Genomic DNA, 22867 nt, shown 5'->3' with positions numbered 1-22867 from the left:
GTGGGGGAAGGGGGGGGGGGCTGTGCGGGTAGGGGCGTGAGACAGAGATGCGGGGCTTGGGGGGGGTCGTGCAGGGCGAGGGGTGGTGCGGTGGGAAGGGGCGGTGCGGACTCGGAGCAGGGAATGAGGGGAATGGGGGGAAGGAGCTGGGGGGGACACACACCAGAGCCCACATGAACAGGAGCCGCGGTGGAAGGGTCTGGGGGGGCGGGGGGGGAGGTTGTTGGGGCTGTTGTTCCTCAGCAGCAGCAAACGAGGTGTGTGTGGGGGGGTGATATGGGGAGAACCCTCTGCCCGGCGCTTGGTCCAGAGGGTGGGTTCCAAACCAGAGAGGAGTGAAGGAGTGATCCCTGTCTGCCTGTTTGTGTAGGAAAAGGTTTAAAAGGACCTCCGAGTACATTTATGAGGAGCTGTTTCTGAGTGGCAATGGCAGCGACATCAAAATCCGTGCCCTGGGAAAAGAGTGGAACCTGCACAAGGTGTATCTGTGCCAGGTGAGCAGCTGCCGTCGCGCTTGCCAGAGAAATTGCGGTTTTAATAAAAGGTTGTCCAGTAAATCACAGAATCACAGAGTGGTTTGGGTTGGAAGGGACCTCAAAGCCCATCCAGTCCCACCCCACTGCCATGGGCAGGGACACCTCCCACTGGATCAGGGGCTCCAAGCCCCATCCAGCCTGGCCTGGAACCCCTCCAGGGATGGGGCAGCCACCACCGCTTTGGGCAACCTGGGCCAGGGCCTCCCCACCCTCACAGGGAAACATTTCTTCCTCAGATGTCATCTCAGTCTCCCCTTTTGCAGCCAAAAATTGCTCCCCCTTGTCCTGTCCCTGCACTCCCTGATCAAGAACCTCTCCTCAGCTTTCCTGGAGTCCCTTTCCATACTGGAAGCTGCTCTAAGGTCTCCCCAGAGCCTTCTCTTCTCCAGGCTGAATAACCCCAGCTCTCCCAGTCTGCCCTCCTACTTGAGATTTTTCCTTTTTTCTCTTTTTTGTCTTACATTTCTGATGCAGTTAAACATCGTGTTTTCAATAGTAATGTTAGGAAGCATAGCTGTAACTTTGTGTTTGAAAAGCCCTCACTTCTGTCTTTTGCCATTTAAATTCTTAATCTATTGATCTTAACCTTGGCACATCCTTTGCAAACAGTCCTTTGGTGTCCTGAGAACGCGTTCTTGTTTGCTAAGCAAATGGCTGAGTCTCTAGTCTTGTTAATATTATTGCAGAGCCCAGAAAGCATTTCCAGAGTGAATTGGTAAAGCACATAGTGACCCAGGGCACTTTCACTGTCCGATGGAACTCGAGTGTAGGAACCTTAGGTCTCTGTATTTTTTACGCAGCCTTTGTCTTTGAATGAAGGCTCTCTTGCTGTTTTATTGCACAGAAGCTCTGAAAAGGAATGAATCTTAGTGCTCCTCTGCAAAAAAATGGTGCTGTTTCCACAGGTGTTTTATTTTGGGCTTGTGAGAGGGTGAAGTTCTCTGTGTTACTTTCTGTGTTTTGGGAGCAAAGAGGTGCTGCTATCTTGAGTCATGTGACAGGAGCAGGGAGAAGCCACACCTTTGTCTTGAAATATCTGATTCCATTATGCTGTTGGTTGTAAAGTGGGAGCCTGAGCCTGGAAGAATCCATTTGAAGCAAGAAGAGTAAAAGGTCATCCAGTTCCATCCCCTGCCCAAGGACACCTCCCACTGGATCAGGGGCTCCAAGCCCCATCCAACCTGGCCTTGAACCCCTCCAGGGATGGGGCAGTCACAAGCTTCCCTGGGCAACATGTTCCAGTGTCTCACCACTCTCACGGTGAAGAAATTCTTCCTAATGTCCAGTCTAAATCTGCCCCTCTCCAGTTTATACCCGATTCCCCGTCATCCTGTCACCACAAGCCTTTATGAATAGTCCCTCTCCAGTTTTCTTGTAGCCCCTTCATGTACTGGAAGGTCGCTATAAGATCTCCTCGGAGCCTTCTCTTCTCGAGGCTGAACAACCCCAACTCTCTCAGCCTGTCTCTCTCAGCCTCTCCTCATATGGGAGGTGCTCCAGCCCTCAGATCATCTTTGTAGCCCCTCTGGACCCGTTCCAACAGCTCCATCTCCTTCATACTGTTGAGGATTCCAGAACTGGACACAATTCTCCAGATGAGGTCTCACAAGAGAGGAATAGAGGGACAGAATCCCCTCCCTCGCCCTGCTGTCCACGCTGCTTTGGATGCAGCCCAGGCCACGGTTGGTTTCTGGGCTGCGAGCGCACGTTGCCGGCTCATGTTGATCTTCTTATTGACCAGCGCCCCAAGTCCTTCTCTGCAGGGCAGCTCTCAGTCACATCATCTCCCATCGTGTACTGAGATGAGGGATTGCCCTGACCCCGGTGTAGGACCTTGCACTTGGCCTTGTTGAACCTCTTGAGGTTCTCACAGCCCCCACTTCTCCAGCCTGTCCAGGTCCCTCTGGATGACATCCCATCCTTCCGGTGTGGCAACTGCCCCACTCAGCTTGATGTCGTCTGCAAACCTGCTGAGGGTGCACTCAATCTCGGTGTCTATATCATTGATAAGGATATTAAACAGCACCAGTCCCAGTATGGACCCCTGAGGGACACCACTTGTCAGGGATCTCCATCTGGACTTTGAGCCACTGACCACTACTCTCTGAATACGACCATGCAACCAGTTTCTTATCCACTGTACCATCCACCCATCAAATCCCTATCCCTCCAATTTAGAGAGAAGGATGTTATGGGGACTGTGTCAAAGGCTTTACATGAAGTCCGGATAGATCACATCCATCGATTTATCAGTGCTGTGATTCCAGTGCCGGTACAGAAATTACCTGGGAACTGTCATTGCTCTCCTGTAGGAAAAAGCGTTTTATTTTGCGGGTGTTGGAACCTGTTAAAGATCACAACAAGAGGGCAGGGAGGTCATTTGGCTGTAGCCAAGGACTGACCCACGGCCGCCTCTGGCTAGGGCTAAGGGTAGGTTGGAGCAGGTGGGTGCGGCTGCATTTCTCCTCCGCCCCATTGACCCTCTGCAGGGAACGGAGGATGGCAGCGGGCTAGGTGCTCAGACCGAGGGTGCACAGCATCCTAGGGGGGCTGGTGCCGCTTCAGCCCTGGCTGTGCCTGGCGATGGTGTTTTTAGTCATCGTCGTTGCGATTCTGTTGTTGGAATCATAGAATCATGGAATGGTTTAGGTTGGAAGGGACCTCAAAGCCCATCCAGTTCTACCCCCTGCCATGGGCAGGGACACCTCCAGCTGGATCAGGGGCTCCAAGCCCTATCTAACCTGGCCTGGAACACTTCCAGGGATGGGGCAGCCACCACTGCTCTGGGCAACCTGGGCCAGTGGCTCACTAACCTCATTGTGAAGAATTTCTTCCTAATGTTTAGTCTAAATCTTCTCCCTTCCAATTTAAAGCCATTTTCTCTCCTTCTGTTGTCTCTATGCCCTTGTAAAAAGTCCCTCCCCAGCTTTCCTGGAGCCCCTTTCAGTCCTGGAAGCTGCTCTAGAGTCTCCTCAGAGCCTTCTCCTCTCTGCCTGAGTAACTCCAACTCTCTCAGCCAGTCCTCATAGCAGAGGTGCTCCAGCCCTCTGATCATCTTTGTAGCCTCCTCTGGACCCATTCCGACAGTTCCATCTCCTTCTTACATTGGGGGTTCCAGAACTGGACACAGGGCTCCAGGTGGGGCCTCACAAGAGAGGAGCAGAGGGGCAGAATCCCCTCCCTTGTCTTGTTCGACTTGTTGCTACGTCTCGAGTTGGTGAAGCTTGTCCTGAAAACTTAGTGTGGGTTGATGACTAAAACTGAGTATTAAATCACTTTTGAACAGAATTTGAAAGTTGGGAATTGGTTTTGGCGAGGCCTGATTGTACCAGTGATGGTCTTGTGAGGTGGAATTTTGTGGCGGAGTTACCGATCATGTCCGTCAGATTTGTATCTCAATTCATGCTCTGTCATTGGAACTCTGTTGCTGTAGGTAAAATGCTTCTGTAGGTTAAAAATAACACTCCATGAAATGAGGACTTCTCTGCCTTGTTGAACAGACTGTCTCAGTCGGAATGTTGGTGTCCCTCGTCTCTCCAGTGACTGTGTGTAGTTTGGTAAATGACAGGAAGGTGCTGCTCTCTCTGTTCATGGCAGATGCGAGAAGGCGAGGATTGCCTTTTTATGATGCTGTTTACTAAAATGGCAAATACTTATGAAAATGAGGAGTTACAAAGCCAAGGAGCCTCACAGGGACTGGTGAGAGGAATAAGATCCTGTTTCTGAGTAGTGTGTTGTGTGTCATCACAGAGAGGGGATCTGCTGAAGGTATAGGAATGGCTACGTAATGGAATTGAAGTTGGATTTGATGTTGTTTGCTGCCCCGAGTTGCAGTGCTGTGTTAAGAGTCAGGGAATGTAGGGCTGTACAATTAGACTATGCAATTAGACTTAACTGTTTTGATCTCTCGGGTAACCTTCAGTAAGCGATGGCATCTCACAAGCGGCACATCTGCTGCTGGGAAGGAACAGCAGGAATCCCGGTAGCACCATGTATTTCACTTCATTTGGATGGAACCCTACCAGATCCTAATTTCATATGCCTTACACATTCTAACAAAAGATGTATTTACATAAGGGGTGTATGTGTGCGTGTCCTTACTGTGAGACCACAGCCTTGTACATCAATTTGTGTATCTTGCATGCTGCCTGGCTTGGGTTTTTTTTTTTGATCCAGACTGGTATTCCCTCCTGCCTGCAGGATTTGTTGTCACCAGTAACACTAAAGACTTAATTCCTGGATGAAATATATCCCCGTTGGTGGTAGTGGTTTGTAGGAAAAGAGCTTCTGTGGCTTTTCTGGCCCTTGAAAGCTCTTTCTTTACTCTGATCACACACATGGAGCCCAAATTTTCTATACACGTTTTTAATTTCGGAAATAGAGCAACTGTAATTCACCCTTTCTCAAGTGCGTCAGAATGTTTTAGCTTGTGAAATGTTCCCTTAATACATTTTGTTCTGCTTAAAGGTAAATATGAACAATTTTTCCTGCCATGTGCTGCTTTTGACAGTTTTAATTTGAATGAAATATCTTAATTGAGTTCTTTTTCTCTCCTCTTCTCTCATATAGTCAGGGTACTTTTCCAGTATGTTCAGTGGACATTGGAGAGAATCCAGCATGGACACCATTGAGTTGGAAATTTCTGACGAAAACATTGATGCAGAAGGTAAGTGGGAACCTTTTCTTTTAACATAAACTCTGAAGGTAGAGTTTAAGTTGAACCTGACAAAAAGTAACTTGGAAAAAGTACGTATATAAGAATAATTTACAAAGTAGTAAATAAGAACCTTGAGAGATTGAGTTCTGTGCTTAGAGTTCTCTTCCTCCATAACGTTCAGGGTACTTTTCTGCCATGACTTACTGAAGGTTACCCAAGAGATCACACCAGTAAAGTCTAATTACACAGTCTGATTGCACAGTCTAATTGCACAGTCCCACATTCCCTGCCCTCTTAGCTCGGCACTGCAACTCAGGGCAGCAAACTACATCAAATACAATTTTGATTTGATTACATAGATTTTCCCCTACCTTCGCAGTCCCCGTAACTACAATGACACACAAAACGCTACTCAGAACCAGGACCTTGTTCCTCTCGGAAGTTTTCAGCTTAACGTGGGTCACCACTAGAGCTGAATTTGTTTTTGTACCTCGGAGCTGGGAAGCGCAGCTGAAAAGCAACAACTCGTCCTATTGTTTCAGCATCGAGGCTGGAGATCCATGTACGCTGCTCTTGCGAGAGCCACGTGTTAGATTGTGAATCACGCCTTCACCGGGCTGGTCTTGAAAAGCCTCCGAGTGGAAAGCTGGTGGGGCACTGCTGTGAGCTGGCAGGAGGTTTTGCCATGGTTCCAAGCCTCACTGAGTGGAAACGTACTGTTTTTCAGAAGAGTTACAGAGACTTTTGTACAATCATAGTGCTATCTCAGCATGATGCCAGGGGTCAACCACAGAGAAGGAGGATGAGGTTTAGTTTCTTTTTATGTGATTTTACCGCTCTCCATGTTGCACCATGGCGTGACTGGTGGCTGTTTTAAGCTGAATATTTAGTTTAAGTAGTGAAAAGGACTGTATGTTATTGGATAAGGCCATATCTTGTGCTTTGTGTTGGGGTTTGTGCTTGGGCTGGTAAGTACTGGCCTTTTATTTGGAGCAAATAAGATTATAGAGAATGTCTGCTTGGTTATATTGAAGGTTTCTTTTAGATCTCCGTGCTCAATGTCATGTTTCTGTTCAACACTTGTACTCTTTTCAGCTCTCCACGTGGCTTTCAGCTCACTCTACCAGGACGATGTTTCAATAAACCCGGAAAAAGTGGTTGCGGTTTTAGCAGCAGCCTCCATGCTGCAGTTGGTAAGTAATCAATGGGCAACATTCTTGTGCTTTCTTCTCAGATGAAGACAGCAGTTCATAACGTACTCACACACGGTTACTTTTCACCCAGAGAAATAAATCATCTTTTCAGGCTAAGTGGGAGGAACCCCAAGCGTGATGCAGTGGGTTTATTAAAAAATGCGATCCTGAGGTTCAGCTGTAATCATAGAATCATGGAATGGTTTGGGTTGGAAGGGACCTCAAAGCCCATCCAGTTCCACCACCTGCCATGGGCAGGAACACCTCCCACTGGATCAGGGGCTCCAAGCCCCATCCAACCTGGCCTGGAACCCCTCCAGGGATGGGGTAACCTAGGCCAGGGCCTCCGCACCCTCATCGTGAAGAATTTCCTCTTTATATCCAGGCTAAATCTGTCCCTCTGCAATTTAAACCCATTCCCCCTTATCCTATCACCCCAGGCCGTTGTAAAAAATCCGTCGCAGCTTTCCCACAGCCCCTTCCAGTACTGGAAGCTGCTCTGAGGTGTCCCGGGAGCCTTCTATTCTCCAGGCTGAATAACCCCAGCTCTCTCAGCCTGTCCTCATCACAGAGGTACTCCAGCCCTTGGGTCATGATCGTGGCCTCCTCTAGACCCATTCCAACTGATCCATGTCCTTCTTATATTTGGGACTCCAGAACTGGACACAATTTGACCTCATTTCTAGAAGCAGATTACAATATGTTGTACCAGCTCCTGTGTTCTACTCTGAAGGTGTTCACTAGGCTTTTCTTTCACGTGGTATATTCTAAAGATAAATTGTTGTTTTGAGGAGAGCTGATGTGACTATTCTGAACGGCGTAGCCCAGGGCACTGCAGCGTGTGGGACTGGGGGAGTTGTTCAGGAGTGAAAACTTGTGTGAACTGCACAATATTTGACACCTCCTGTTGGGAAGTGCAAACTTTGAATATTTGTGTTTTTTTTTTCTCACCACAGGACAACTTAATGGAGCAATGTGCTGAGATAATGAAGGAAACCATTAATGCAGAAACTGTCTGTGATTACTATAATTCAGCGGAGATGTATGGGTTGCCCTTCATGAAGAAAAAGTAGGAATTGCTTTCTCCAGGCTGCATTGTATATTGCTGATTAGCAGTGTGAATTTAAAAATGGACACATAATGCCCAAGTTAACTCTTTTCTTAAAGCTGTGTGGTTTGGGCTCTGCTTGTCCTCAGAAACTTAAAGTTTCTGAGTTTTTGCTGTAGTCAGTTCCTTTAGAGTCGGTGTAGATAGAATCATAGAATCATAGAATCATAGAATCATAGAATCATGGAATCATAGAATCATAGAATCATGGAATCATAGAATCATAGAATAGTTTGGGTCGGAAGGGACATCAAAGGTCATCCAGTACCAACCCCGTGCCATGGGCAGGGACATCACACTAGCTCAGGCTGCCCAAGGCCCATCCAACCCGGCCTTGAAGACCTCCAGGGATGGGGCAACCACAACTTCCCTTGGCAACCTGTGCCAGTGTCTCACCACTCTCATGGTGAAGAAATTCCTCCTTAGGTCTAGTCTAAATCTGCCCCTCTCCAGTTTATACCCATTTTCTCCCTTGTCCTATCACCACAAGCCTTTATGAATAGTCCCTCTCCAGCTTTCTTGTAGCCCCTTCAGGTACTGGAAGGTCGCTATAAGGTGTCCTCGGAGCCTTCTCTTCTCCAGGCTGAACAACCCCAACTCTCTCAGTCTGTCCTCGTATGGGAGGTGCTGCAGCCCTCGGATCATCTTTGTAGCCTCCTCTGGACTCGTTCCTACAGCTCCATCCCCTTTTTACGTTGAAGATTCCAGAACTGGACACAATACTCCAGATGAAGTCTCGCAAGAGGGGAACAAAGGGGCAGAATCCCCTCCCTCGCCCTGCTGGCCACGCTGTTTTTTGATGCAGCCCAGGACACGGTTGGTTTCTGGGCTGCGAACGCACGTTGCCGGCTCATGTTGATCTTCTTATTGACCAGCGCCCCAAGTCCTTCTCTGCAGGGCAGCTCTCAATCACTTCGCCTCTCATCTTGTGCTGAAATTGGGGATTGCCCTGACCCAGGTGCACGACCTTACACTTGGCCTTGTTAAACCTTGTTGGACCTCACGAGGTTAGATGACAGCACATTGACTGGCCCGTGCTGTGCATGAACGAATTACTGAAGTACATTAGTAAAGAGAAGATGTTTGGTCTTCAGCATGACAAAGACATAATATTTGTGATCATTGACTGCTTTATCACCAAGCTGCTTTAATATTCCCATCTTAATCTCAACTTTATCTTAATTAAGAGGGATAATTACACGTTTGGGAGCAGAATGCTGAGGTTGGTGCTCATCGCTTCCTTCTGCTGTGAATTAGTGTGTTCTCAGAGCTTTTGTGGCATTAATAGTACTTTGAATTCAGCTTTCGCTCTACCCTGAGAGGCACTCAATGCAACTTTAAGAGTTACAGAAAATTCTGGAACATTTTATGGTAAACTCCATGTTTTTGAAGTAACTTTTCATATGTTTATGGGTTTGTGTCTCAGGCGTTTTGAAGTCACGCTGCACCTATTGTGCTTTGTGAGCCTGAGCAACTGTTGCAGGACTGATATAAAAGAAAAAATATGAAGATACTAACTCTCTGCATTTTTAATCCAGATGCCTTAAATGGCTCTTGAACAACCTGATTACTCACCCACGAGTTGAAGTCTTCAAAGAAATCAGGTACAGGCGTCAGTTAACCCTGGGTAATTCTTCCAGAGTACATGGCTCACTCCAAATCCCCTTCTAGGCTGGTGATGGTTGCTGGTTACCTTACTCCCCTTTTTGGGGTTTGTCTGTGATGTCTCATGGAACTCTTATGGCTTTTCTCCCAGTATAAACCTCATGGAGCAGCTGATCAGCTCTTCCAACCTGCTTGTAATGCAAGTGGAAATTGACGTGTATAGCACTCTCAAAAAGGTACTGAGCAGAGGGGCTGGGGCTCGGGGGTGGGGGTGAACTCCTCAGCACAAGCTGGTTTGTAACGCAATGAGAATTTTAGCCTTTTTGGTGTTTACTGAAAGTAAATTAAATAGAGTATGGGAATCTGTGTATGAGTGAATGCGTTATGAAAATGTCTCTTTAAGAATGCAGCTGTTTGAAAACTTCAATTCACTCATGGGAGTTTGTCCGTTTTTCCCAGTGGATGTTCCTTCAACTCGTGCCTTCTTGGAATGGGACGTTGGAACAGCTCTTATCTGAAGCTGATGCCTGGTTTGCCCAGTATCGGAAAGGTAGGATTAATTGCCGTGGCCTTGATTGGGGAACATGTGGGTTAGAAAAGTACGAGAGACTTCTTCCACTTCCAAACTTCGTCCCGTGTTCTCTGAGAAGGCTTTGCCTCTTCCAGCTGCCCTGGCACTGGTTCCTCAACGCTGAGAGCTTTTTCATTGTTTTGTCCAGCGTTTCCAAGCGAGCAGACGGTCCCTGTTTGTGCTTTGTTGCTTTTGTTGTTCAGTCAGAGTGAGCTTTTGTTGCCGTCTCACTAGAGGGCACTGATGTCTTTCCAAAGAGGAAAAGTTTGGTCTGAAATGTTTGAATGTAAATGATTTCTTCATCTTAGCTGCAAGAGGTGATTTGCCTGTCCGTAATAACTTTCTCCAATCAGTAAATTTAAAACTCAGTCTCCATAGGGTCTGGAAAATATTTAGGAAAACAAATTGTAATACAGGTGGTCTGTCTTGCAGATTTTGGGCGTGCCGTTCCATTCCTGAGCTCAGAACAGGGGAAGGTGTTCCAGTCAGTGTTCAGACGCTTGAGATTGCAGTATATCATCAATGACGTGACATCAGCTGGAATAATTGACAACGATTACCTCATACCCCCCGGTGAGTGGGTGCTTGGCTGATGAAGTTCTGTGTGCCTTTCCCGCCTGTCCTACACCAGAGTCACTGGGAAGATCTCGGTGCATTTCCTGGTCTGATCGCTCATGGGTGATCTCCAGTGTCTGAGCTGTGGCTGAAGATTCAACAGAATTTGAATATTTACATGCATTTAAGTTTTACAGGAACACACGTAGGTGTCTTCAGTATTTTGTTGGTCAGTCAGTTTATTAAAATAGTCTATAATCAATACATAGTAGATTATCAGTAACCCTTGAGCCCCAGACATGCAAAAAACCCTTTTACTTTTAAGAGAACAAAACTTGCTGGGACTCCACTCTTTGCCCAACATTATCTTTCTCAAAAGATCTGGGTGGGTTTTGATAGGATCTGGAATAGTACTTGAAAATGGAAACCAAAAGCACAGGATGCTCTGAATGCTTCTCCCGTCTTCAAAGATGAGTGTAAGTTACTAATAGCTACTTAGGATGTTTTTGGAGGAGACGCAGTATTCACGTATTCTGCTCTTGTCCTTTTCTTTGCATTTGCATTTATAGACAATACATCCTCGCTCTGGATCCTGGTGCTTTTTGAAGCCCATTGAGTGAAACGCCATTTAATGTTGTTATAGGTTACTGCTATGAAGATTAAGTTGTCCCTGCAAAATAAAGTACCCCATTCTCATCTTGCTGCTAAGGTCCGAGTTTACAGATAGGCTTTGTTCTTTGCTTGGAAGCTGTCTGAACGTGGCTGGTGGGAGATGAATAAGACTGGAAATGAGTTATCAAGACGGGCTCTCACTTGACAATGTTTTTCTGATTTGGTTGCTGGTGTCCCTTCTCCATATCTCACTCTATTCAGTGTTCCCTTGTCATGGTTGCATATTAGCACTGAATTTTGCATCTTAACTCTGGCGGGTTTTTTTTCCTGGCTTTCATGTACCAGCTCTGATTTTGGTTTCTCATTGTCTGCAGTGGAACTGTCCTTTCATCTGCGTACCGGTGATGTCTGTTTACAGATGTAATTACCAAATGCCAATTAAGACTGCTTTTATGGAGCTCTTCATCTCTCTTATTTATAATTTCTTGACATCGGTGTTCCTGTCATCTGTCCACACCTGTAGGCTGGGGGTCGCTCTGAACTCTTGCCATCTGTTAATATTTAACCTCTCTGAGTTGTGCTGCTGTCTTTTTGTCCAATTAACATTCACTTTTTCATCTTAGAGTGGCTTTTCACTTCATGCCATCATAGATGTCAACACAGCGATGCTAAAATGCCAGGAGAGACTTGTCAGGACATTTCTTTTGAAGCGTGCAAGCCTGATCAAATTGTTCAATGCTTTTTAAACACTTCCCTTGCCATCAAGAAAACGCAGTGAACATTGCTTTACTCAGTGCCTCTTTCTTGCGCTGCCGTACCCTGTTTCTGCCAGCACTAATGGTTTAGTTGCTCTCTGTAGATGGGTGTATCTTTCTCCCATTTGGGAATGTTTGCAGTATGGAGCTGCGTGAAGCCAAGTCGTGGCTCTGTGATGGGGGTCCCTGGGGGAGGGACTGGGCTCCTTTCCTTGCCAGAAATCTGCCAGTCTGGAGTTAACGTGAACCACTCCTGCCGCTGGAATGTACTGGCTTTCCCTGCTCCCACTGCTGGTTTAACTTAGGTCTACAGCAGGTGGAGAAGAGACTGTCTTTGGTGTTAGTTCTGACAAAGTCAGCTCCAAGAAGCTGGGTTTGCCTGTGCTCAAAGCATTCAACCCACAGCTGAAGGAGAAGGAGCATTACAGCCCGCTGCATCCGGCCGGGCTGCGGTTCAGGAATGGCTTGGCCAGTTCTGTTCAGTAGATGGAGCAGTTTTTGACATCAAGCAAGGGATAAAATTCTATATTATGCATAAAAAATCCTGGAAGAACAGATCTCATCTTTGATATTTTATATGCTTAAGTGATGTACAAAGGAAATATAATCTGTCTTACTTAAGATTGATATTGCTACAGATTGTAATCAAAGTGCAAAGACATCTTCATTCTGTAATAAACAGGAAGAAAACTTTGAATGTCCTGTACGGGGACGGGCTGAGAGAGTCGGGGTTGTTCAGCCTGTAGAAGAGAGGGCTTCGAGGGGAGCTTGTAGCGACCTTCCAGTGCCTGAAGGAGCTACAGGAAAGCTGGAGAGGGACTGTTTACAAAGGCTTGGAGTGATAGGACGAGGGGCAATGGGTATAAGCTGGAGAGGGGCAGACTTAGACTGGACATAAAGAGGAGATTCTTCACAATGAGGGTGCGGAGGCCCTGGAACAGGTTGCCCGGGGAAGTGGTGGCTGCCTCATCCCTGGAGGTGTTCAAGGCCAGGTTGGATGGGGCCTTGACCAACCTGATCCAGTGGGAGGTGTCCCTGCCTATGGCAGGGGGGTTGGAATTAGATGATCCTTAGTTTAATGATGGCACAGGAGAACTGTGGTTATGTCCTAGTGAAGTGGCTTTATCAGCATGTGAATAAGATGTTGCAAACCAGAAATTTGCCAGTACTACACTTGATTTCCTTCTCTTAATATTGCTGCTGTTATCCCTTACCAGCACTGTGGTAGGCAGCCTTTTCTTGGTGCTCTTTGGTGGGTGAATTTTCTGCCTATACTCAAACTCAGCAGCCTTCTATCTGTGTGTGTCAGGAGAAGAATGTTTCTTCGGTTGTTACAAGCTTAATTGCAACTCAGAGGCTGATTTTCTTGTGCTTATTGGAAAGGAATGCGTAACTTTTGCAAGGTTCACAAGGTATCAGGGAGCAGAGTATTTGCTCTTTGGTAGCTGAACAGTTTGTAAGCTGTGTCACGGCTGAAATAGGCTGTGTCGCTGTGCAGCCGTACGGTGGGACAGGCAGCGTGACGGCAGCGAGTGTGTGGTTGGGACAGGGACAGGAGCTGGTGTCAACCATTGGCTATTGATAAAACACCGGCTTGAAATCGGAGAGAACTGGGAGGGCAGCGCAAGGAGGAGACCTCTGTATGTAATGAAGTACTGGTAGAGTTTTACACTTGGTAGTCCTGGCAATCCGTTGACAGGGGGTTGTAGGCACAAGCTGTGTTCAAATAAAGAACTCCTGTTCGCCATCCTAAAGGAGGCTTCAATAAATCCCGGTGCTGCGCTGTTGGAGATACTATGGGCTGCAGCATCCAGTGTCTGAGGTGAGAGCATCATACCCGAGAGGGTCTACAAACGTGGGAATTGCTGGATGGGTTGCAGTGTAGTGTCACTTTTGAGATGATTCTAGGTGGAATCGTTCTCAAGGAGGTGAAGAAGGAAATCAGGTTGAAGACCTGAAAGAAATGGTGTAATTATTTCTTTTGTATTGTACACCTGGTGTGCAAAGGACCTGCAGGAGAAAGCTGAACTGCTGGGTTGGGAGTTCCCACAGAGTCTGTTCTTGTTTGAATAGAAAAGGTGTAAGAGCCAGAAATTCCTCACGTGTCTGTCTGTGAGTGACGTGGCCGTTGTTCTGTTCTACCTGGTAACTTCTGAACATTTCCTAAGCAGTATTTTCCCTTTTTGTGTTTACAAATTAACAGATGAACTCCAATTGAGATATGATGTATGAAACAGATCTGGACATACAGAAAAAAAGAGAAGATGCTCTATCTCCCCATTTATCTTTTTTTTTTTTCCTTCTAGCACATCTCTTTGATGTGCCTGACCTCTGTAGATTTCCTTAATGGATTTTTATACTTTGTGTTGTGTTGGTGAATTCCCATTTTGGTCTTATTGCAGTCTGAATCTCAGCTCTGGAGTCAGGAAGGCAAGGGCTGGGTTTATAGTAATTTTGGCATCTGGGACTTCTGAGGCAATCTCAGCACTACCATCTCTTGTCTCCTCCCTTCTCTCACTCTTATCAGCTACCTGCTTTGTTCTTGTGGTAACAGTGGTTCTCACTGTTCCTATTATCCTGGTCCGTTCCCAGTAGAGTTTGTTCTCATACATGACTTCGCGTATTTGCCCGTTCTCTTGAAGAACTTACACACTGTGCTTTTTGGGTGCCTGTGATCCCTTTTGCGTAACCACCTTACACGCTATTATTTTTTGTTGTGTTTTGCCTCTTGGTTGCAACTGTTAAATTCATGCAGCCGATAAAATCTTTGTGGTGTTCTCAGAAGAAGGTATGATTTATGGTTATTCCTAGCAGGGGATAATTTCTGTTTGTTTTAACCAGATCTGTGATAAGTCACTGCTTCCTTTATCCATTGATTCTGTTTTCTTGTTTAACTCGTGTAGGATTCTGTTGGGGATTCAAACAGCAGCCTCTTCTCCCAGCAGCTTGTTAATGAGCTCTTGGGCTTAACAGAACTTTGTGCACCGAGATGATGTGTTGAGTTACATCACTTCTGGTAGTCGTGAATGCTTGATAAAATGGATGTGGTCCTGAGTTACCCGGTGTTAGGTGTTGATTTTTCTCTGTAGCTGAAGCCTGGAGATGAAAACACGAGTGCATTATCGGAGGGTGGGTTTGCAGAGGCCATCCAGTCAATGTCTGCAACCTTATTATTTCAGTGTAATTGTATTTCTGTATTTGATATGTTTATAAACATCCCCATTCCCAGATCCAGAGACAACCCTAAGCTTGCTCTTTTTTTTTTTTAATTTCAGCGTGGCTGTGCTCTATTTACAAACAGCAGTGGTTGACCATGCTCAGAACATATGAAGGCAGTGATATCGGGTAGGTGTGATACAGAGTTTCTTTTATTTCTTTCTTAAATTAGAAACTTTCCTCTCATATAAATTCTGACATGATGAAGTGTTGGGGTTTACATTAAGAAAAGCTGGGGAAGTGCACTTTGGTGTTAAACTCTGCTGTTGTCTGAGGAGCTGTCTGCTCCCTTGGGCTGGCTCTATCTATCCTTGAAACAACAGAGCTCCAGAGAACTTGCATGATGCCACCAGAGGTAAAGGCTGGGAAGGGAAGTTCTCTGTTTGCTGTGATGTTGGTTAATGCTTTTCACCAGTACATTGCATTGAAATATGTGTTAAGGCTGTGGAAGAGTAACTTACAGTGAATGGATAACGAGAACGACTTTAGGAGAGCACGGCAGGTGGAGAAGCCTTTTCTGTGCTGCTTCCTCCTCCCTGGGCTGGGAGGGCAGGAGGCTGTGGGGTGGTTTAACTCGCTGTATTGCAGGAGAAGGCAGTTTGTTGTTTGGGGTTTTTTTTATGCAGGGATAACTGCACGCTAACCTCTGTTCCTCCCTTCCCATCCCAACCTCCCAGACCCAGCAGCCCTTGGCATCCCGTGACCTGTTCATTCCATCCATTCTCCTTGCAGATCCTTTCCCCCACCTGGTCTTTGTTTGATGTGATAGGATGTGATTTACGTTCACTGCCGGCATCTCCGGCTTCCCCAGGCAGCACATCCTTCTCCAATACCAAGGCAGGGGAGTGTCCGAAATCCACATTTTTTATATAGAATCATAGAATAGTTTGGGTTGGAAGAGACCTCAAAGATCATCGAGTTCCAACCCCCCTGCCATGGGTAGGGACATCCACTGGATCAGACTGCCCAAGGCCCATCCAACCTGGCCTTGAACACTCCAGGAGTTCTTTTGGTTCTTTTTTGGAGCAGCTTACGCTTATCTCCAATGTCCCATGGCAGTGGCTTCCATGGTTTAATTGCATCTTATGCAGGAAATATTTCTTGAATTGCTTCCTTTTGAAATTATAATGTAGTAGTGTGAAAAAGTCCCCCAGACTGACTTTGGTCTGAAGAATGGCCAAGATCTTTAAGAAGCTGTTCTTTCTGTCAATAGCAGTGCTTTAGAAAATTGTAGAGGTAAGGCATGTACTTGTGAATCTCATGATTTCAGCTCCTAAAGATCCGTTGAGTGGTCATAGCTTGTTTCTGCTCCTGTTATTTTATTGGGAAGACTTTTCTTGCAATGCTGCCGTTGATGTTATCTCACAGTAGATGATTGTACATCGTACGTTACCTTCTAGCGTGTGTGGGAACAACAGTTAATAGGGAAGTATTACCACAGTCATCACAATTCTGACACAAGAGAAGACCATGGAATTGCTGATTTTTGATGTCTCTTGGTAGCTCAGTGTCACACACCGAGGCTGTTTTAGTTGTTGGTCATCAGATGTCTGTGCTTCTGAAAAAGAGAACTCCTGTACCAAACTGAAGTGAAGATGATGCGATAGGACTAGTAGTAATGGGTTTAAACTATAACAGGGTAGTTTAGACTAGGTATAAGACAGAAGCTTTTTACAGTGAGGGTGGTGAAACACTGGCACAGGTTGTCCAGAGAGGTGGAAGACGGTCAAGTTCAGGTTGGGGCCCTGAGGAGCCTGATGCAGTTGAAGATGTCCCTGCTCACTGCAGAGTGGTTGGACCAGATGACCTTTAAAGGTCCCTGGCAACTGAAACTATTCTAAGGTGGGTATCCCACCAGTTTTAAAATGACCAACTTTCATGTCCAGCTACAGTGCTGATGTTTTCGGTGACTCTTGGAATGAGCAGAGTGTTTTCCCATGTTTTTCTTGTCTGTTGTGCTCTTTTGCAGTATGGGATTTTTAATTTTTTTTAAGACAGCTAAAACTGAAAATCTCAGGCAGAGAAAGTTTTACTCAACCGTAGTCGTGTGTTGGCCCAGATCTCATTCTGGTGTTCGTTGCTAAGGTCTTTCGTTACCAGCAATGGCCAGAGGTGGGCAAGATGTGGTGTTTCTTCTCAATATCTCTTGGCTACTGACTGCAGTAGTTTACAAACCGAATAGTTCGAGGCAGCATGCAGGTCACTGTTTGTTTAATGATGAATTGTCTTTGAGCGTGGTGTTCTCTGGAGTTGTGTGGGCAGGAGGTGTGGGATGCGTGGAGCCCTTCCCTGGAGTTGTGTGCAGCTCAGCTGTGCTGTCCTGTCACTGGGCTGCACCACTGAGGAGATGGATGTCACTGGAATTCCTGAGATCACTTCTCTGCCTCCTGCTGTGAGCTGTGGGGCCACCCTGCAGTGAGGTGCCCGTGGTTCGTAACTTGTCCCTTAGAGGGCAAGACCTGCAACTGTTCCTGTATGTTAAAGCCAATATTTTGGACGTTGGCTGAATGAAAAGAATTAAGGTTTTCAAACTATCCTTTTATCCAGATCTGCTGCTCTTCCTCTCACACTTACTGCCCTGATCAGGGTCTTGAAACATTTTTTCTTTTAGAGATCAGGAGGCGGGATGGGAGCAGCAACCTCGTTCTGGTTTGCTGAAGGAAGGCTCCGTTTCCACGTCCCACCTGGGCACAGCGTAACTGCACTGGCATTTTCTAGAGCTGCCCACATGGCAGTGTGTGATGTGCTTTGCTCTTTTGATAACTTTAGAATCATAGAATTGTAGAATCGTAGAACCACAGACTGGTTTGGGTTGGAAGAGTCCTTCAAGTCCATCCAGTTCCACCCCTGCCATGGGCAGGGACACCTCCCAGTGGATCAGGGGCTCCAAACCCCATCCAACGTGGCCTTGAACACCTCCAGGGATGGGGCAGCCACCACTGCTCTGGGCAACCTGGGCCAAAGCCTCCCCACCCTCACATTGAAGAAAGAGAGGAGAAGAAAATATTTCTCTTCAACTTTATGTAGTTTACATTGAAAAAGGGTAAACGTTTTATTCGCTGTTCAGAACTGGAGCATTTTTCAGTGTAGTACTGGAGTTTGAGGCTTTGAGCTGTAGCTGCTCAAGGTTTGCTTCTGCTGAAGTGGATTACTTTTTAATTAAACGTTTGCTCTGTGGCAGATCTTTTGAGTCCATGAGTGGAATAATTTTGGCTTTGACAGTTTGCTTAACAACAAAATAAAACGAGACTGTTCCCTAAGCACATGGCAGGCGAGTGTAATGGGTGTAGCTGGAAGTTCTGCATCTTCTGAGGCTGCTCAAGGAGTTGGGCGAGGGGAAATACTAATGTCAGTTTGAACGTGAGTGCTAATGTTTGTGAAATTAATTACTAATTAAATAGGAACAAATCTGCTATCACCACTACTGAATTTAGGTCGGCTCCACCACCAGTTCAGTGTGAAGATAAGGGAAAAGCACATGGGAGGTTCTTGGACGGATTTGGTTCGCAAGATTAACTTATCTGCTTAACTTATTCCTAAAATACTTAATCTTCCAGGATTGTTTTTTACAGAAATGGGGGGAAAAGCCCACAGACTGAGTTTCTTCATAAAAGTTACAGCCTCAGGTTCATGTGATGTGTGTGCAGTAATAAGATAGCAGATGCTGTGTTTCCTCTTGCTTATCTCGCTCAAAGCGTATCGATTGATATTGCAGGTCGGTAATTTAACTTGTATGGGATTGCCTTTCATTGTGATTTACACTACTTACTGTAAATGTTTGTCCTCAGTGTCACTTGGAAGACTTTCTGGCAGTGGTTGCTTATCTGGTTAATGATGTAATCATGGCTAAAGTTAAGTGAGTGAGGTACCTCTGGAAAACTGGGCCTGATTTTACTTATGCTGGCTCTGCAAGATTTCTCTATGTGTTGAAGCAATGCTGGCAGCTGCTGGGTGAGACAAGTTCGTGTTGGTGTAGAGTGACAGAATCGAGAGGCGTGAGGTACTTCATGATTGCTGTGGGTGAACTTTTTTTAGACCAGTTGCATAAACAGCTGCTTAAGAAATCTTCCGTAATGTCTCTGTGGAGCTGCCGTTCTGCCGAATCATAGAATCACAGAATGGTTTGAGTTAGAAGGGACCTTAAAGATCATCTAATTCCAACCTCCCTGCCATGGGCAGGGACACATCCCACTGGATCAGGGGCTCCAAGGCCCATCCAATCTGGTCTTGAACCCCTCCAGGGATGGGGCAGCCACTACTTCCCTGGGGAACCTGTTCCAGTGTCTCACCACCCACATAGTGAAGAAATTCTTCCTTACGTCCAATCTAAATCTGCCCTTCTCCAGTTTATTCCCATTGCCCCTCGTCCTATCGCCACAAGCCTTTCTGAATAGCCCCTCTCTAAGGCAGTCTAAGCTCTGCTCGGGGAAGAGTCAGTGGTGCGGTCAAAACAGTTTTACTCGGCTCTGTTCATCCTTTCCTCGTTGAAGTACCATGCAAAGCTGTTGAAGTGTTCTTAAAGGTGCAATTTGTTTTGTAGGCCTGAAGAAATAAGTGAAGAGACACTGGAAGAAAACAGCATGCGATGTGGTCGGGTGCTTGAGGAGGATGGTGAAGTAAGTACAGTGTGTGGTGAAGTCTCTGCGTGGCTGTTGTCTGGGACAGGTTAAGGACTTACAGACCGTTTAGGTCTTAATTGTCAAGCTGCATGCGAAAGATGTAATGGAGACCTTAAAGAAATGATTTTGTTCTCCCTAGAAGGATGAAAACGTTTGCTGTCTGTGCAGTGAAGAAGGCATTAGTGTTGTAACTGTGCTCTTGTGCTGCGAGCAAGCCCCTGTTTGGAAAAAAAATTAGTGTGTGAAAGGAGGGACCATAGCCATGACTTATCATTTGAGACTCGTAAAATACATGCAGTTCAAATACAGCTTTTATCACTGACGTATCTTTCTTTCTAACTGAAATAGGAAGTTTTCTAGATAAATGTACAATGGCCACAGCCAGAACCCCTGTGTGTCCCCTGTGTGTCCACGTGTCTTTATGAATTTTATCAAAAAAGATGGAACAGGTTGGAACAGGTCCGGAGGAGGCTACAAAGATGATTGGAGTGCTGGAGCACTTCCCATCCGAGGACAGGCTGAGAGAGTTGGGCCTGTTCAGCCTGGAGAAGAGACGGCTCAGAAGAGACCTTATGGTGACCTTCCGGTACCCGAAGAGGCTACGAGAAAGCTGGAGAGGGACTATTCATAAAGGCTTGTGGGGATAGTATGAGGGGGAACGGGTATAAACTGGAGAGGGGCAGATTTAGACTGGACGTTAGGAAGAATTTCTTCTGGAACAGGTTACCCAGGGAGGCTGTGACTGCCCCATCGCTGGAAGTGTTCAAGGCCAGGTTGGATGGGGCGTTGGGCAGCCTGATCCAGTGAGAGGTGTCCCTGCCCATGATAGGGGGTTGGAACTGAGTGATCTTTAAGGTCCCTTCCAATGCAAACTGTTCTACTATTGTATGATTCTATGGAAAAACAGGAACTGTGAATTTTTCCCCACTGCAGTCGCTTACTATAAGGATGTTGTACTCCAGGGAATGCTTTAAGCATGGATGGGAGGGATGTGTAGTTAAGTGCTACTCAGAAATAAAGCAGTGACCGGGATGTACAAGTTCTGGAGCCACGTGTGTTAAATGTATTAGTGTGTTTGGAAGGCAGATGGTACTGAGCTTGTCTTGGTCTGCAAACACTTGCTTCTAAAGTAAGTTTCAATCAGGTGTTTGCAAGTGTCTTTGAATCCTCCATACATCTCTGTAGCTGTGAATCCCATTCCCAGTCTGATTTACCGGAGAAGCAACACGTTCCATTCATTTTGTAGCCAATACTCAGGCTGGTTTGTTTGATTTTTTTTTTCTCTTGTGTCCTTCAGTTCGCCTGGAGCTGGTCTGGGTTCAACTTTGGCTTTGACCTCCTCGTTATTTATACAAATCAGTGCATCGTTTTCAAACGGAATACACTGGATGAGCTGAGCAGTGGCTCAGTCAGTCTGCAGCCCATGAGAAACGTGGCCTTCAGGTAAACAGCGGCCAACAAGGCAGACCCTGTGGTGTGTTTTAAAATGTCTTATCCAAACTACAGCTTTCCATCTGTGCTTGTGTTAAATTTTATTGCCACCAAGTTAATTACATTTGAAAATGTTCTCCTTGGGAGAAACTGGGGCTGGAAAAACTAAGTTCTGGGAGACTGAGTAATTGAACTGTTGTTCTATCCCTAGGTTAAGTCTGGCCTGCTTTGATGACGATGGGACAAAGATTTTCAAGAGAACAACAGGATATCAGATCCTAAGTTTTGGGAATGACGAGGTATGTTTGTGGATTTTTGAGCTCTTGAACTTGAAGCATGAAAAACTTGAAGCATGAGGCATGAAAACATGCAGAGAAATCAACAATGCTTTTGAATAGGAGGTCTTGTTATTGCTTATGTGGAATTCCAGTCGTTCCTTCTATAGGTAGTGGAAGATAAGCTAATTTGTGGAGTGTAACTAGAGTGAGATAGTGTGGATTTCCTAAGTGTTGATAGCAATGAAATTCATCCCCATGGTGCTGTGGAAGCTGCTGCCAGCGTAAGGTTTTGCTGGACGGCTGCTTGCTTTCCCAGACTTCTACGCTGCTGAGATTACTCTGGATAATATGTCCATCACGCTCCTGCTTGTTTAGAGCAAAGCTGAAGTTTGTTGGGAGACTGTCTTGTAAGCTGAGGAATTAAAAGCATGCCTGTTGTTCAAGGGTGTGTTTATCGCTCTGTTAAATGAATAAAACAAAGCCCTGGAGGAGTGGAGTTAAGCGAGTGAGCCCATTTCCACCCATCTGTGACAAGGGGATTTAGTAACGATTGTGAAAGACTTGATCATCAAGTTTCTGAAATCCTAATCCGCAGTGATACAGAGATACTGAGCACATAGGAAGCTTTCCCTTGTTAATGCCAACCTTACTGCAGGGAAAACGTTCAGTTTTCCTGCTCCAAACCAGTCCCTATAGAGTAAAACCGAAACATTCCTCCCAACAAGCTGTAATTTGCTTTAAAGCAGAGACTGTCCTGGTCGGCTAAAGCTCCTGAAACTGAGAGTGGCGGAAAAGTCTCCCTTTGTGGCCAGTTGTTTTCTCAGCCACCTCTTGGGGTTCTGCTGTCTTTGCTGCAGAAGGGTTGGCAGCACTGACTGATCAGAGTTAATAATATAAAATATCTGCTTCAGGTGAATTACTGTCTAGTTTGTGGGTTTTTTATCTTCTGCTTTATAATACGTATCATTAAAATTTTCAGAACGACCGTTAGCGCCACTCTCGTGTGTTTTAATGTTCTTCCCTCTACGGGGCTTCCTTTACAGGAGCAAGTAGTGATAAATTTCCTCGAGGAAGAGAGACGCCCCTTCTTCCCGCTCTACATCAGCTGCAACTTCCAGTACACTACGCCGGAGGGAGGCACCACCAGATAATGCGGAAAACTGACACCTCTTCAGTGGAACAGGGGAGCCCTTCCACACTTCAACAAGAGAAAAGAGCCATACAGCAGCAGCTCTCAGCTAGGATTCTGTGGAATGCTGACCACAGACACGAGCCAAATCCCAGTTTTTTAAACTTTTTGTGACTTATTTTAACTTTTATGTTGGGAATCTATCCCGTTTTAGCTCAGGAATTTGTGACCTTTCAGTGCCTTTGGAGCTGTAGGTGTTAACACACTTTTAACATCAGTTAAGCAGCCTCAAAAGATCCAAGGGAAGAGCCCCGACCAAGGCATTCCTTTTCAGCTGGTTTGGCGAGTGGGCCGAGCGTGCACTGTATTTATTCTTTGTCCGAGTCAGGTTTTATGTTCGTCCGTCTAAATTTGAATTCTTACAGCAGGACATTTGAATTAAAATTTAGAATTCTGCCTCTTTAGTAGGCTAATTTTTTCATGTTGTTATAAAAATAAAGTCAATTGTACTTTACCATTTTTACTTTTATTTTATGTAAAAATGTGTTGGGCAAGATGGGAAAATGTGGCACCTTGTCAATAGATGAGTGGAATGCTCACCA

At 45.9% G+C, this 22867-nt stretch overlaps 1 protein-coding gene across 1 annotated transcript; it reads left to right on the top strand.

Moving 5' to 3' along the window:
- The first annotated feature begins 47 nt into the window (after positions 1–47).
- Positions 48–22795, top strand: LOC128854651 (germ cell-less protein-like 1). Its single transcript, XM_054088784.1, has 15 exons — positions 48–90; positions 182–257; positions 371–494; positions 5106–5202; positions 6289–6386; positions 7343–7455; positions 9033–9098; positions 9251–9335; positions 9559–9649; positions 10103–10243; positions 14868–14937; positions 19349–19424; positions 20725–20870; positions 21070–21157; positions 22180–22795. Exons 1-15 carry the CDS (start codon positions 48–50, stop codon positions 22285–22287), a joined length of 1422 nt encoding a protein of 473 aa, XP_053944759.1. The 3' UTR covers positions 22288–22795.
- The last annotated feature ends 72 nt before the right edge of the window (positions 22796–22867 follow it).

Source organism: Cuculus canorus, chromosome 26, assembly GCF_017976375.1.
Source record: "Cuculus canorus isolate bCucCan1 chromosome 26, bCucCan1.pri, whole genome shotgun sequence".
NCBI lineage: Eukaryota > Metazoa > Chordata > Aves > Cuculiformes > Cuculidae > Cuculus > Cuculus canorus.
This window is presented reverse-complemented; position numbering and strand designations above follow the sequence as displayed.